A 16,267-nucleotide genomic window follows, 5' to 3' on the forward strand; every position below is an offset into this window, starting at 1 on the left:
CAGATCGTATTTTCTTACAGGAATTATTTTGTTTATATTTCATTGCAAATAGTTTCCAGGCAAAGTACAATTTATACTATGCATTACACATAGGGACATATTAAGTACAGTGTGTAAGCCAACATCCAAGATGATGTTGCTCATAGCAATCAATCAGATCTTTGCTTTTCTTTTCTAAATTGTAGTTGATTGTTAAATTCTAACTGCTAATTAGCGGCTATAGGCAACACTACCATTGATGTTAGCTTACACGCTGTAATACAGGGGTCCCCAACCTCTTACTCGTAAGCCACAGTAAAGTGTAAAAAGACTTGGAGAGCAACACAAGCATCATAAAAGTTCATGGAGATGCCAAATAAGGACTAAGATTGGCTATTAGGAAACCTCTATGCACACTATCAGAAGGCTTTATTTGGTAGCCGAGTGATTTAATTTGTAAGTTAACTGGCTGCACTCAGCTCTGATTCCATAGCCTTCCAGCTGACTGTCCCAACTCCATAGTGATATCTTCCTCTCTGCTTCATTCAACACACTGCTGGTCTTATAATCTTTATAACTTTTTAAAAAATCTAGCACCTCCAACTAATACCTCACAAAAGCAATTTCAAATCATTCTCCCACCTCCTCTCCCTACTGCTATTACTTGCCGCAAGTGATCTCCTGGTCCCTGCCATATACCTATCGCCCACACAATGCATCACTTCTAGTAAAACCCTCACAATCTACTAATCTTTCTAACCTTATTCAAATTCCCACTCTCTCCTCTTATCTCCCATTCTCTTGTGCTCTTCTTAATACTCGCTCTGTTACTAACAAAGCCACTTTTATTCATGATCTGTTCTGGTCTTTTCACCCGTTTGCCCTAACAGAGACCAGTCTTTCTCAGAATGATAATGCTACTGAGGCAGCTCTTATGGCAGTCTCTTCACTCATAGTCCCCGCATTACTGGCCGTGGGGGAGAGGTAGGCTTTCTGCTCTCCCCTCATTGCCATTTTAAGTTAACCTCTATACCTCCTACAAAATCCTTGGCTACATTCCTCTCTGACTTTGAATCCTGGCTCTCTTTTTCTATGTTGTGACACCCCTGCAATTATTTTGGGTGATTTCAATTGCCATATAGATGACCCTTCTCAGTCCTGGCCATCTCTATTTCTAACCTACTCCTTTGATCTCCAGCAGTGGACTAATACAGCTTCCCATAAAGATGGTCATTTCCTAGATCTGGTCTTTTCCGCCCAAACCTAGCCCTTCTTCTCTTTTCACCATTACTATTGACGGCATGACCATTAACCCTGTTAATTCAGCATGCTGCCTTGGGGTCATCTTTGACCAGTCATTCTCCTTCTCTAACCATAATTATAACACTGCCAAAACCTGCCGCTTATTCCTCTACAATATTGTGAAGATACTCCCCTTTCTTTCACAAGTAACAGCTAAAACACTAATCTATGCTCTTATCCCGCTTAGATTACTGCAATCTCCTACTAACTGGCCTGCCAGACTCCCACCTCTCCCCCCTGCAATCAATAAACTCTGCTGCCAGGATTCTTCTGCTCTCTCCTAAGAGAGAACCTGTTCCACCGGCAGCTCTCTAACATGGCTGCTGGTTAAGCAAAGGATAGTATACAAAATCCTTCTGCCAACGTTCAAAGCCCTTCTCTGCTCCTCACTATATACCTTCACTGGTCTCCCTGTACGTTCCTGGTCGTCTCCTCGGCTCCTCTCAGAGCCTCCGCCTTTCTGCACCATCCACTGCTCTCTAGTCTTAAACCTTTCTATCTCACTACTCCTTACCTCTGGAACACTATCCCTGAATACTATCCCTTACCTCTGGAACACTCACACACTATCTAAGAAAAAACTCAAATGCTACCTTCTGGAGCACTAAAACATTATTTTGTCTAGTCTTGCGCTTAAGCGCAAATGCACATACCTTGCGCACTCCTAGCTTCCAATTTGGCTGTATGCGCACTCCTAGCTTCCAATTTGCCTGTATGTTTCACTTAGATTGTAAGCTCTATGGGGCAGGGACCTCTTTCCTACTGTATCGCACACCACATCTCTGTTTATTTATACTTATTTATAATAACACTTGCACTCCCTGTGTGCAACTGTGTGTATTGTTAGATTGTACAGTGCTGTGTACCTATATAATTTATAAATAAAGTTATACATACATACATATATAGTAAATTCAACCAAAACTTGCCACTAAGTCTGGAATTCAAAAATAATTACCTGGTTTGAGGGCACTGAGAGCAACATCCAAGGGGTTGATAAGCAACATGTTGCTCATGAGCCACTGGTTGGGGATCACTGCTGCAATAAGTATGACCCCTAGTCTAGGTGCAATTACCTAGCCTGTTAGCCCACACTATTCATACCCCACCACCCCACATGCAAAGGGATATTTTACATCAAACAAAGCATTCTCACCTATGCAGAGTGTGATATACAAAAGTCCCATACGCAGGTCCAGGCGGAAGAATAAGATTGTATTGGCAACTTTACTAAACATGAATATATTTCCAATGTGCTGCTCCACAGTAACTGCAATAAAAACATGGAGAGCCCCAATAAGAAATACAACTTTTAAAGAGAATTAAAGCATTGTTCTTTTGTGTTAAGTATTTTAAACAAAATAGCAGTTAATGTATCAGCTGATTTACCCCCTGCAGTTTTTAAAATGGAAATTCAGCTCTGCAAGTGAAGAGAGTGCAACTGCATCTCTCCACACGAGTGACGCGCCTCCCTGGGCCACTGAGGCACTTTAAGATAAACATGGTGGCGGCATCACAGGAGCCAACTCAGGTGGTCCTGTGCATAGTAGATCTTGAAAAAATATTTAACTATTTTTTTCGGAGACTTTTAGTGCTAAAACAATTTTAATATAAAAAAAAAAAAAACCAGAAGAACAAACAACTATTAGTAAAGTGTCTCATAACAATCTGGGCTGGGAAAGTGGCGTACTTAAAACAAATATGGGCTTACACACAAATAATTACTAGCACAGTGGTAAGGTGTTTTTAAAACGGGGTAGGGCAGGCAGAGTATGGCAATCCACACTCAACAAACCCTTGCCAGGTTGACCTCCCACAGGCAGCATAGGGCAGGCAGAGTATGGCACAGGCAAAATATGGCACACACAGGCATTACTCTGTCTGCCATACTCTGCCTGCCCTACCCTGCCTGCGTGCGCCATACTCTGCCTGCCCTGCCCTACCCTGCCTGTGGGAGGTGAACCTGGCAGGCGTTTGTTCTAGACGTTTGTTAGCATTTGGAAATAGTCATTATATAGTCCCTAAGGCATGTAATTATGTGCTGAGGTTGCCATGCTATCCACAGTGAAGGAAGAGGCATATGGATTTAAGGCTGTGTCTTAATATGACATAATATAATTCTTTCACATATGAATGAAGGGTGATATCCCTACAGTGAGCACCAACCACTTGCGTTTTTGCTGCGCTACCACCATTAATGTGGGTATGGTCTTAACAGCTCCTGTGATAACATGGGTGCAGTTTAAAAAAAGGTGAGTAGTCAAAACTGACTTCCGTTATCGGCCCTACACCACGTAGGCCAGCAAAAATTCCAGCCCTTGGTACCACAGAAGTTGGACAGCACTGAGGTAAGCGATTACAATCACTGGGGGCTGCCTAACATTTTGGCAACCCCCCCAGCGATTTTACAAGGGCAGTGACACAGTCATTGTTTTTCAAATAGTTCTGTTTACAAGACAAAGAAGGGTAACAAGAAAAACGAGGCATTGGTTTAAGACCATTCATGGGTATCTTGCAGCTCTTTAAGTGTACTGCTAGGGGTTGTAGAAAATCATCCAGTTAGCCTACAAGGTGTTATTGGAAGGGGTGGCAGTTAGGAATTTGCACTTTTAAATGTTTTCCATTTTTTAAAATGATGCAACAATAGTCTTATGCAAGTAGAAAGGACATTCAATGGAGAGAGCCACATATATTGCCACGATAAATTTAAAGCATGAAATAAATTAAACTGACTGCTGCGTCTGTTCTTCATCATGACGATGGCGCTGAGGAACATCAGGATCTCCACTTCCCTCTGAAACAGCAGAAAGCATATTAGCAAAAAGAACAGTACAGTGTACTTAACTTAACAGTCCTTGCATACAAGAGCCACTGTAACATACTAGATATCCTTGGAGGGAGGGGAAAAAAAAAAAAAAAGACCAAATCAAATAAAAATTCTGCTTAAATTCTGTGAAGTACTGGAAATAATTATGTTATTAAAAGACAATATACACCTACAAACACCTTTCCTAAAACTCAGAACAAAAAAAACAGGACTAAATTAAATTGCAATCTGCCTATTCCTATTAAAATCCATAATTTTAAAATTTTTAGGGCCATAATAAAGCACTATTTATACATTTTTGTTCACTGAACTTCCTGCCTTACTTCCTCTATAAATAGAGCAATTCGTTCAGTGCTCCTTATCTACCTTTTTACCTTTAGGCTCTTGCCACATGGGGCAGAATCTCGGCATGTGGATAAACATTGCTGAGAATCCACCCCTAAACTCAAATATGCAGTTAAATGCCGTAATACTCTGTGTGCCTGCACCTGGGCCGACGCAATGGCTCCAGGTGCAGATACATTAATAAGCTTTTTAAAGCATAGGGGCAGATTCTCAGCCTGCGTTTATCTGCAAGCCAAGAATCTGCTGGAGCCTTATTTTCACTATCCTTCAGTAATCTGTCCCACTACATGAAGGAATCATATTTTTATTGACAGTTAATACACCATTGGGGGGGAGAGCACCCTTTGCGATATGATGTATTTCCCTATTGTCACACTGAGCTGTTTCTCAGATTTTGGAGCAAAAATGCATTCTAAAATCCACTCCATTTATCTGCACCCAGGCCACTCTGCCGGTCAGTCCAGAGGCATGCACAAGTGGATGCCAGCAGGTGCTGTTCCTCAGCCTGAATGAAGTAGTCCAGTGTTGCACTAGCCTTAGTGCCTTCACCAAAATGAAGCGGTGAGTGAACACCCTGCATTTTGAATTTACATATGAGCATATACTCCCCAGAACAAAGAGAAAAAAAGTGATAAGTGAAAGATTTGGGGCATAAGCACCCAAACCTATTATTGAATTGGGTGAGCGTGAGTGCTAATTGAAATATAAATCAGTTTCTTATCTGTAGTGGGAAGGACGGTGAGCCCCCGAACAAACAAATAGTACAGGGACTGAAAATGTGTTAGGCATTGATTATAAAAATGTAGTGACAGAGAGTCACTCATTTAAAGGAAAAGTAACACCAAAAAATGTATATATTTTAAAGAAATTAAACTATAATGTACTGCTGCCCTACACTGGTAAAAGTTGTGTGTTTGCTTCAGAACAATTACTAGAGTTTATATAAACCCTGCTGTGTAGCCATGGGGGCAGCCATTCAAAAGAAGAAAAGGCACAGGTTATATAGCAGCTAACAGATAAACCCTGTAGAATACAATGGTGTCTTATCTGTTATCTGCTATGTAACCTGTGCCTTTTCTCCTTTTTTTCCAGCTTGAATGGCTGCCCCCATGGCTACACAGCAGCTTATTTATATAAAACTATAGTAGTGTTCCTGAAGCAAACACCCCAGTTTTACCAGTGCAGGGCAACAGTGCATTATATTTCCATTACTTTAGAAAACTTTCATTTTTTGGTGTTACTGTTCCTTTAATGAGTTAATGCAAATCCATGGCTGAGGCAGGTTTTTTTTTTTTTTTATTATGAAATGCCCTATGGGACCAATCCTATACACTTAAAGTACATCAGTACCTCAATAACCCCTCGTTTGTGAGGGCTAACTTAAAACTTTATTAGTACACCTTCCACATGGTTACATTCCCTATGCCATGCCCTGCTTCCCCCTCAGAGCCATTCTGCCCTGCTTCCCCATCATAGCTGTTTGTAAGTTCTGACAGTTGCTCTGTGCTCTCTACTGGGTTAACCCTTCCAGTTCCTCCAAATTTGGAGGAAAAGTCCAAAAGATAACAATTTAGACTGATAAAAAAAAAAAAAAAAAAGTAAAAAAAGTAAAAAAATTTTAACGCTTTTCCTTCCAAGCATGTATGTGCATTTGTACATATTTAAACACACACACTTTTTAGAGGTGTATACACAAGTATACACAGACACACCTTTTCTTTTTTTCTTTTTTAGTTCTTTATTTTATCATTTTGTCTTTTGTTTTTTCCCCTAAAAACTATTTATTTCGCAGCGTGATCATTGGATCAGGTATTCTGATAACTAACCACGCTGTAAAATAATAATTTTGTTATTTCATTGATCTGCCTAATTGTATTTAATTTTTGCGATTTTATTGCAGTTTTACACTTGCATTGTTGTTCGTTGCATTTCTTTAAGTGTAGCTTTGCCATTTCGTAGTTTGGTGTAAAAAGACGTTTTCGCCTCTTTCGGATTTGTCTAAATTTGCCTTTTCCCGAAATATATGGTTTTCTGGGGGTCTCTGTGCAGTTAGGGGGGTGGTGTTAAGGCACATAATATGCAGTCAGGGGTTTGTTTGCAGAAGCGAAGTTGGCAGGTGAAAAAAAAAAATCATATGCACTATTTTTATTTGGGTTCTGTACATAATCACGTACTTTGGTATATGTATGCATATTGGCCATCAAAATGTTCAGTAGACCTCTGGTGTTCATATTTAGGGTAATTTGCCATTGTATGTAAAAAAAAATTGTGAGAGATAAATGCAGCAAATTGCAACATTTCTGGGCCAGTTTTAAAAATGTCATCAAAACCGCTAAGTTTAGGAAAACTGTTTGGCGTAGAAAGATGTCCTAACCCATGTTTTTTTCCAAAAAATATGGTTTTATGGGGTTGCCCTACATTTTTGCCTCTTTAACAACACACACACAACTGCCTGTGTGTTTATGAATTAGGTAAATGTAACCCATGAAATTAGTGTGCACAAGGTTTATTTTGGGGTCTGTAAGTGCCATGTTCTTTCATAAACCTATGTATATTGGACATCAAACTGTTCGGTAGACCTCTGGTGTTGGTGTTCAAATTTAAGGTGTTTTATATGGTTACGTAATGCCTGTGAGAGAAACAATGGTGCAAAGTTTTGAGGTGATTTTTGGAAGTTTCTTCAAAATGACCAATTTTAGAAATGCTTTGCAGCTTGGTACTTTGGAGTAGAAAGACACGGGTACCCACGGATACCAAATTCAAAGGAATGTGTACTTTCCAAAAATGGTATCTGGGGTTAATGTACTTTTTTTTTTTTAGCTTTACCCCCCATAAAATGCAGTAAATGTGCTGATTTTGCAGTAACTGAAATGACAGAAATGATACACCATATGGAGGTATTTTAATTTTGGGGCCCCTACATGCCACATACATATGTAAACCAATGCACATTGGGTATTAAACGGTCTAGTGGACCCCTGGCATTCATATTTAGGGTGCTTTATCTTGGTACCTAATGAAATGTGGGAGATAAGAAACTGTAGCATGGAAGCTTTGAAATTATTTTTCAAAATGTCACAATTTTTTATAAAAACTGGTACTGGAGTAGAAATACATGTGTGCTTATTCTGGATTCATCATTCCAAATATGTAAAGTTTTCTAGGGTAAACAAACTCTAAGTGGAATATTTGGCCTTGAAATCTAAAGTATGGTTTCTGGATGCTTTGGAAAGTAAGTAGTGTATGGCTGGGACTTTTTGACCTATACAAGCGAGAAATCTACATAAAAACTATACATATTTTGTAATGACGTGTTCAAGAGACATTGAACTTTCCAAATTAGTTGTATGTTCGTGCATAAATAAAATTTGTGTTTCTGATATATGTTTTTATATTATTTTTCTTAATTTTTTCGACATTTAGAGGCCTATATCTTGTTACAGAAATGGAATTACACAAAAATTCTATCACATTTTCAAAGCTTAGGTTGTCCCAAAAAAAAACCCCATATATTGTTTTCGCAGGTAAACTAAAAGTACCCTCTAGGAAAGACCCCAAATTGAAAGAGCTCAAAATGTTCAAAAACGGTTCCGCTTTGACTAAATCAGCTGGCAATTAAAGCGTTAAAAGAAAAATATATGATTGGTTGAACTTAACATGAAACTAATGGATCGGTAGTCACCCTTTCATATATATGAAAAGATGGTGTGGATACAGCATAAGCATTAGTAATGCATCAGTGTTTGCAGATGACTATATAATTGGAAGATGAGATTTTTGATAAATTTAAGGTCATGCACCTGGGGCGTAAAAATAGGCAAGCCACTTATACCTTTAATAGTACTGCACTAGGCAAACCATAATGGAAAAGGACCTTGTAAATAAATAAACTTGGCTGTGGCAAGAGTTGTAGGTCCGTTGCAAGGTATGAAGGGGAAAAAAAATGGGAAAAAACAAAACTAAGTCCCAAAAAAGACCCCAACACCCCTCGACCCCTGTAGTTTAATAATCTCCTGATCAGAGATTGCAGGTTTGCTCCGGGTAGTAGGGGTCCATTAGGTACTCAATGTGCACGTTCTATTAACAGGAAGGCGAAGAATTGATCCATGCCAAGTGTTTCTATTGTGCATTTGTAAATAAATACAAGATATATATGTCTTTATCTATGACCCTGCAATGAGGTATCAGCCCCTACTTGAAACATAGATTTATTAACCTGCAAACCATACTGCATGGAGATTAACTTATTATTGGTAAAAAAAAAAAAAAAAAAGTGTTTACTAGTGTTATACTAGGCTTTCAAATGTTAGCCATAAACAGTCATCCAGTTAGGGGCTATAACCTCAGCCATTATGCTTGTCCGCCTCTACATCTCAGGGTCCTAATTAAATACATTTTAGAGGACTATACGCAGAGTTCAAAGGATGAAAAACGAAACACTTACGTAAGGTTTTATCAGCTTTTTCGGCCTATCAAACAATTAAGTAGATCAATCATATCTGACCCTTAAATGTACAAACCAAATACATCAAAATTCAGCAATAAATCACTTTTCAATCAGAATGTACGTAAAATACCACTAATAAAAAGCCATCATTCTCAGCATTTCAGGCATGATAATTATAATAGAACAAATCTGAAGAAACATGGAAATTCATGATATAACAGTTTTCGATGCATTAAACCATTCAATGTAAGAGTCACCTTGAAAGTACATACCCAATCAAAGTCGCATGGATTTCCGTCCTCACGCTGTGTTGGTAAGACGCTACACACCGGGGGTACCTTTCTAACCAGAAGAAAAGATACAGACAATAACGCAGAAAGAAGGTAATAGGGCTGCGATACCCAGCGCAAAAGCCCAGGAACTGCATATAAAAACGCGAGAAGGGGTGCAAGCACAGCCATTGCCACAAGTAACGCTGATTATCTGGGAAGGAGACTCATCCAATTACATTAACTATATCGAACTGCTAAAAAGAGTGAGGTCCAACCCAACAAAAAAACAGCCAATAAAGATCAGCACAGTAGGACGTAAATCCGGAAATAGACAACAGCTAATCCAGAAGGAGTAGTGTCAGGCGTTTAACCAATTGATAGCAAGCAAGCACAAACAGCACATGCGATAGGCTGGTATGTGGAAGTGACGTTCATATTCGTCTCTTCAATGACGCTTAAACGTTTAGGAGGGGCTTAACATAAGGTTTAGGTTCATTGGTTGAATAGTAGAAGGGCTGATGTGGTTGGTTTCAGTTGCAAAGTAATGGAGGGATTTTCTGGTCTATTTGCAGCTTCTGAGCCCTCATCTATCCCTTCTGCTCCAGGGCCCCCCTCTGTTGTTCCAACATGTACTGGTGCGTTTGTGTCAGGAAAGACACAGACTTCAACTCCAACAGTACCTGGTCCTCCGCTGCCGATCCCTCCGCCACTTTCTTCTAGTTCTTCTGGAGAGGATAGCTCCCGAAGACCTGCAGCGGGGCCCTTCTATATTCTTGGTGAACTTCCAGGTGAGTGTTAACAAGCATGGGTGCATAGGACCCGTACTAAACGTGTGCTAAATGTCTGCTATGTGGCAAAATCTGAACCGCTGGGCCTTGTCTTGCTGGAGCATCAGGAGAATGGTGTCTGTGGTCTTGCTGACATGTTGTTTTGCCTTCTGATGGCTAAATCCATGTCTGGGCTGGTAAACGCAACACGATTTTACTAAGAATCTTGAATCTTCTTTTTTTTTGTATGTCAGTCTATTTTAAGCATCTACAAGGGATTTACATTTAGTCATTAGAAGAGGAAACATTTTAATTATTAATAGCATTTTTGTAGATACCCTTTTCCAACATCGGACTGGGCTGTGCCAGACCTATTGGGTTGGCACTCAAACTGGCACCCCAGGGAGTGCCAATTGGGGGAGCGCCAGTGCATTGTTTCTGGGTTGGCTGGGTCCACTGGGTTTTTTACCTGCCATTTCATTTGGATCCTGCCCTTTTCTGCTAGCGTTATCCAATGTGATTCAAAAACCATCTCAAAGAGTTGCTTATTACTACACCTTTTGTGTGGTAAACTTATTATTATTTGTCTTTCTTTTTCTAAATATGTGTATTTGGTGTCAAATATGATGACTTGAACTTACATTAAGTGCTTAAATTAAAGTGGAAAAAAGTGGAGCCAGACCCAGCTTCCTTCCTCTATTTCAGGGGTAGGGAACCTATGGCTCGGGAGCCAGATGTGGCTCTTTTGATGGCTGCATCTGGCTCGCTGCCAAATCTTTAATAAAAAAAATAATGGGGGGCGTGGACTGTGCTCGGTGGATAGAAGACGTGTTCTAAACCTTAGAACACGTCTTCTATCCACCGAGCGCAGGCCACGCCCTCCTCTGCATCGGATCCGCATCAGGCATCCTTGGGACCCACCTTACCTTGACCCACAGGATCCGCGGCCAAACATATTGTATGGCTCTCACAGAATTACATTTTAAAATATGTGGTGTTTATGGCTCTCTCAGCCAAAAAGGTTCCCGACCCCTGCTCTATTTAGAGACCCGTGCCTGCCCCACAATGATGTCACAAAAGAGGCAGGCCTTCTGGGAGCGCGCCTATAAATAGAGAAGCCTGAAGAGAGCTGCTGGCAGTGTAAGGTTGCGAGCGGAAAAGCTCGGCCCGAACCCGCAGATTATGTGCCTAGGTCAGCTTGAACCCGGCTGACCCGCAGGTATTGGGCCGGCCCATACATCACTACTGCCCAGAATTATAAGCCACACCCACTGTTATAATACACTTTGACCGCAAACAAACTCTGGTTTTATTGCCTGCTAATACACAAAGCAATAACTAAATGCAGTGCTTCCTTCATGGGACCTGTTATCCAGAATGCTTGAGACCTGGTGTTGTCTGGATAAGGGATCTTTTTGTAATTTGGATCTCCATAACTTAAGTCTGCTAAAAATCCTTTAATATTGAATAAACCCAATAGGATTGTTTTGCCTCCAATAAGGATTAATTCTAACTTAGTTGGGATCAAGTACAAGTACTGTTTTATTATTACAGAGAAAAAGGAAATAATTTAAAAACAAATTGCTTATAATGGAGTCTATGGGAGATGGCCTTTATGTAATTGGAAATTTCCGGATAAGGAATCCCCTACCTGTATATAAGTGCAATACCAAGTTCATGTATAATGCCCCCCATAACACTTAAAAGAGAACTGTCATGAGCTATAAACCCTTCCATCTTTCTCACTGTTATAATTCAAATAAATACAAAATCACCTGTACCAAACTGCATTAATTTTTAATGTAAAACACTTATTTCTCATTTCTAATTGTTTTTCAAACCAGGCATTTTCAGAATCTGAAAGTAGGTGTGTCTCTTCTGTAGCACTTGTCATCCCAGCGTTCATTTAGGCCAGGGGTTGCCAATATGTCGATTGCGGTCCACCGGTCGATCCCCCCTGGATTTCTGGTGGACTGCGACAAAGCCAGAGATGCGGAAGTGCTGCGTGAATGCGTATGTACGCACTTACGCATTCCCCAGTCAAAAAGTCTGGCCACCCCTGATTTAGGCCTTTCCACATATCCTGAATCTTAGGTCCCCTCACCTTCATCATCTCTGTGCACCACAGTTAAGTTTCTGTTGTTTGCAGAGAGGTATGCATTGTAGTAGCTGTAGGCTGTAAATTATAAGGCCAAGAAAGGAATACTGTGACAGTAAACGCACAAGAATAAAGGAAGCGTTTTGTGAATCTTGAGCAGGGGTCCCCAACCTTTCTTAAGGTAGCTGCCGATATCGGTCCCTTGGAGCGATTCGGCAGCTAATCGGGCCATGTATGGGCACTCCCAATGGGCCTGCCCGGCCGATATCTGGCCTGAAATCGGGCAGATCTCGATCGGGCAGGTTAGAAAATCTAGTTGGATCGGGGACCGCATTGGCTTGTTGATGCGGTCCCCGGACAGACTTTTCTGCCATTTTAATTCGATCGTTTGGCCCCAGGGCCAAACTATCGAATTATGTATGTATGTATGTATATTTTTATTTATAAAGCGCTACTTACGTACGCAGCGCTGTACAGTAGAATACATTAATACAAACAAGGGGTTATTAAGATAATAATAGATAAATACAAAGTATAACAATAAATACAAATAAATACAAGATACAGTAACAGTTGCAATAAGTTAAGAGTCAAAGACACAAGAGGATGGAGGTCCCTGCCCCGTAGAGCTTACAATCTATATGGGAGGGTAACTTACAGACACAAATAGGCAAATATAAGTGCTGTAGGTCACAGTGGGTGACAGTACAATATAAGTGCTGATTCCCAGATCAGGTGCTGGGCGAGTGCTCCAAAAGGTAGTCTTTTAGTTTGGTTTTAAAAAGACTGGGGGAGGATTCTCTCCGGAGGAAATCAGGGAGGGCATTCCAGATGTAAGGGGCAGCAAGGCAGAAAGGTTTAAGGCGGGAAACAGCAGTTGTAGTGGGGGGCGCAGCCAAGCGATTGCTCTGCGAGGAACGAAGGAGTCGGCCAGGGACGTACGGAGACACAAGGGAAGAGATGTAGTGAGGAGCAGAGGAATGGAGGACTTTGAAGGTTACGAGAAGAAGAATTATATTGGATTCTCCCGATATCGCCCACCCGTAAAGCGGATCTTATGGTGTATGGGGACCTTTACTCGTGAGCCACAGTCAAGTGTAAAAAGACTTGGAGAGCAACACAAGCATCATAAACGTTCATGGAGGTGCCAAATAAGGGCTAAGATTGGCTATTTGGTAGCCTCTATCTCTATCTTTAAAATGCAGTATTTTCTCACTATCCTATCCGATACCCCTTGTCAACAGTATTCTTGGCCTACTTTATGGCTAAGATTCTAGCTATTTATTTTTATGAGGCTGATGTCAAGAGCAGTTGTCCCTCTGTTAATATCAGCTACCGCGAGTAACTAACCTTCCTAAAATGCCTTTCCACTTGAAATAAAGTGAATTGCTGGAGGTTTTCCGAAGTTGCCCGTAGGAGGAAACGACTTTGGAAAAATGAAGTGATACATATGCCTTTCACTTTGTTGCCAGTGGAAAGTCATTTCATGTAGATCAGTTCCCTGTGGTAGTGGAGATTTAACCATGAGTGACTAATCTCTCCATTGGACATCAGCCTAACCGAGCATTCTATAACAGTGGCATGGGTAATTTTATTTAATTTTATATTCACAAATGTTGCCTAAATAAACACTGTTATTTTTAAATTAGTCACATTATGACAATAATAAAAAAAAAGACAATGGACACATCATCATTTAAGTTTTTTTATCTTTAGAAACAACATACAAACCATACATTCATTTTTAAACAATATCAGTGACAATTGATTTAATTTCATTACAATAAAAAAAGTTACATAATTATTATACATTGTTAAAATTGCTAAAAAACATAAAGGTGTTCTCAATGAGTCATTGCTTAACTATTAATATTATATACCTGACAAGCAGTAGGTTGGTCTATATTTTGGCACCTTTTTAACACCCTTTTATAGTGTAAGATTTGAAGGGGAGGGTTAAATATATAGATAAAACATCAAAAGCGCTAATATACTACTTTGATAGAGGAATTACACAATTGAACTGCAAGCCTCATAATTCATTGCGAGTAACAAATTTACACGGGGGCAACAAAGACACTGAATTTTAGGAAGGCAAATATTAGCTCCTTAAGGGCAGCGCTTCAGGGCATAGATTGGGGCATTATGTTTTCTGATAAAAATACAGAGCAGAAATGGTTGTCATTTAAAATGATATTAAATCATTACTGTTCTCAATTCATTCCATTAATAAGAAAAAGTAGAAGTGTTAAGAATCACCCCATGTGGCTTAACTCTGAGGTAAAGAAGTTACTAGGGAAAAAAAGGAAAGCTTTTAAGAAATATAAGTCAGAGGGGACAGTAGCTGCGTTTAATGAATATAAACACTATAACAAGTGTTGTAAAACAGCAATCCGGAAGGCAAAGATAGAAAATGAGGAGCGCATCGCGGCCGAGGCCAAGACTAACCCCAAAAAGTTTTTTAAGTATATTAATAGTAAAAAGATGCAGGTTGAGGGTGTGGCCCCATTGAGTTATAATAACAATATGGTTACAGCGGATACAGAAAAGGCAGATGTGCTTAACCAGTTCTTTTCTTCTGTGTATACAGTAGAGGAGCCAGTGGGCCAAGTCTCACCCAATAGCTTCACTGTTGCCTCAGCTCCAACTACACAGTGGTTGGCACAGGATATGGTGCTTAAAGGGTTACACACGATAAATGTAAACAAGGCACCTGGGCCAGATGGAATACACCCTCGGGTACTGAGAGAGCTAGGGGCAGAATTGCAGTGGCCCTTGTTTCTGATATTCTCAGACTCTCTTTCATCAGGTATGGTACCTAGTGATTGGAAGAAGGCGAATGTCACTCCCATATTTAAAAAGGGAATAAGATCTCAGCCTGGCAATTATAGGCCTGTAAGTTTGACATCCGTGGTGGGCAAGTTATTTGAAGGCTTGTTAAGGGATCACATTCAAAATTATGTAGTGGAGAATGGCATTATGAGCAGTAATCAGCATGGCTTTATGAAGGACAGGTCATGTCAGACCAATTTAATTGCTTTTTATGATGAGGTAAGTAAGAAGCTGGACAGTGGGGATGCAGTAGATATAATCTATTTGGATTTTGCCAAAGCATTTGATACCGTTCCCCACAAACGACTGCTTTCTAAGCTAAGGTCTATTGGTCTTAGTGAAGTCGTTTGCACATGGATAGAAAACTGGCTACAGGATCGGGTACAGAGGGTGGTTGTTAATGGCACATTCTCTACTTGGAGTAAGGTTCTCAGTGGGGTCCCTCAGGGTTCTGTACTGGGTCCACTTTTGTTTAATTTGTTCATAAATGACTTAGGGGAGGGTATTATGAGTAATGTATCAGTGTTTGCAGATGACACAAAACTCTGCAGACCAGTCAATTCTATCCAGGATGTGACATCCCTGCAGCAGGATCTTGACCAACTGGCAATCTGGGCAGCTAAGTGGCAGATGAGATTTAATGTGGATAAATGTAAGGTCATGCACCTGGGATGTAAAAATATGCAAGCCCCGTATAACCTTAATGGGACTGCACTAGGCAAATCCATAATGGAGAAGGATCTTGGAGTCCTTGTAGATAATAAACTTGGCTGTAGCAAGCAATGCCAGGCAGCAGCTGCAAGGGCAAACAAGGTTCTGAGCTGTATTAAAAGGGGTATAGATTCACGGGAGGAGGGGGTTATTCTTCCCCTTTACAGAGCACTGGTAAGGCCCCATCTAGAATATGCTGTTCAGTTTTGGTCTCCAGTGCTCAAACGGGACATTATTGAGCTAGAGAGGGTCCAGAGAAGGGCAACTAAGCTGGTAAAGGGTATGGAAAGTCTCAGTTATGAAGAAAGACTGGCCAAGTTGGGTCTGTTTACACTGGAGAAGAGGCGCTTAAGAGGTGACATGATAACTATGTATAAATATATAAGGGGATCATATAATAACCTCTCTAATGTTTTATTTACCAGTAGGTCCTTCCAACGGACACGAGGGCACCCACTCCGTTTAGAAGAAGGGAGGTTCCATTTAAATATTCGGAAAGGATTTTTTACAGTGAGAGCTGTGAAGTTGTGGAATTCCCTCCCCGAATCAGTCGTACTGGCTGATACATTATATAGCTTTAAGAAGGGGCTGGATGGATTCTTAGCAAGTGAGGGAATACACGGTTATGGGAGATAGCTCTTAGTACAAGTTGATCCAGGGACTGGTCCGATTGCCATCTTGGAGTCA

General features: G+C 40.4%; 2 protein-coding genes across 4 annotated transcripts in view; one reads left to right on the forward strand and one right to left on the reverse strand.

Annotated features, from left to right (window-relative positions):
• The window catches only part of tmx2 (thioredoxin related transmembrane protein 2), a 47,407-nt gene extending 37,911 nt beyond the window's left edge, over positions 1–9,496 (reverse strand). The window contains exons 1-3 of one of the 2 annotated variants that reach the window (NM_001005010.1): positions 9,173–9,474; positions 4,015–4,075; positions 2,438–2,551 (exon numbers count right to left, since the gene is read on the reverse strand). In NM_001005010.1, the coding sequence (NP_001005010.1) occupies positions 2,438–2,551; positions 4,015–4,075; positions 9,173–9,361 (364 nt within the window). In that variant the 5' untranslated portion in view covers positions 9,362–9,474. Of the gene's footprint in view, positions 1–2,437; positions 2,552–4,014; positions 4,076–9,172 lie in introns of both variants that reach the window. The other variant, XM_012966413.3, reaches the window with a different exon arrangement.
• Positions 9,497–9,629: 133 nt separating this feature from the next.
• Positions 9,630–16,267, forward strand: part of med19 (mediator complex subunit 19) — a 35,087-nt gene continuing 28,449 nt past the window's right edge. Inside the window, exon 1 of one of the 2 annotated variants that reach the window (XM_031904746.1) lies at positions 9,630–9,960. In XM_031904746.1, coding sequence (XP_031760606.1) covers positions 9,717–9,960 — 244 coding nt within the window. In that variant the 5' untranslated portion in view covers positions 9,630–9,716. 2 annotated transcript variants of the gene reach the window in all.

This window comes from Xenopus tropicalis, chromosome 7 (genome assembly GCF_000004195.4).
Source record: "Xenopus tropicalis strain Nigerian chromosome 7, UCB_Xtro_10.0, whole genome shotgun sequence".
Taxonomy (NCBI): Eukaryota; Metazoa; Chordata; class Amphibia; order Anura; family Pipidae; genus Xenopus; species Xenopus tropicalis.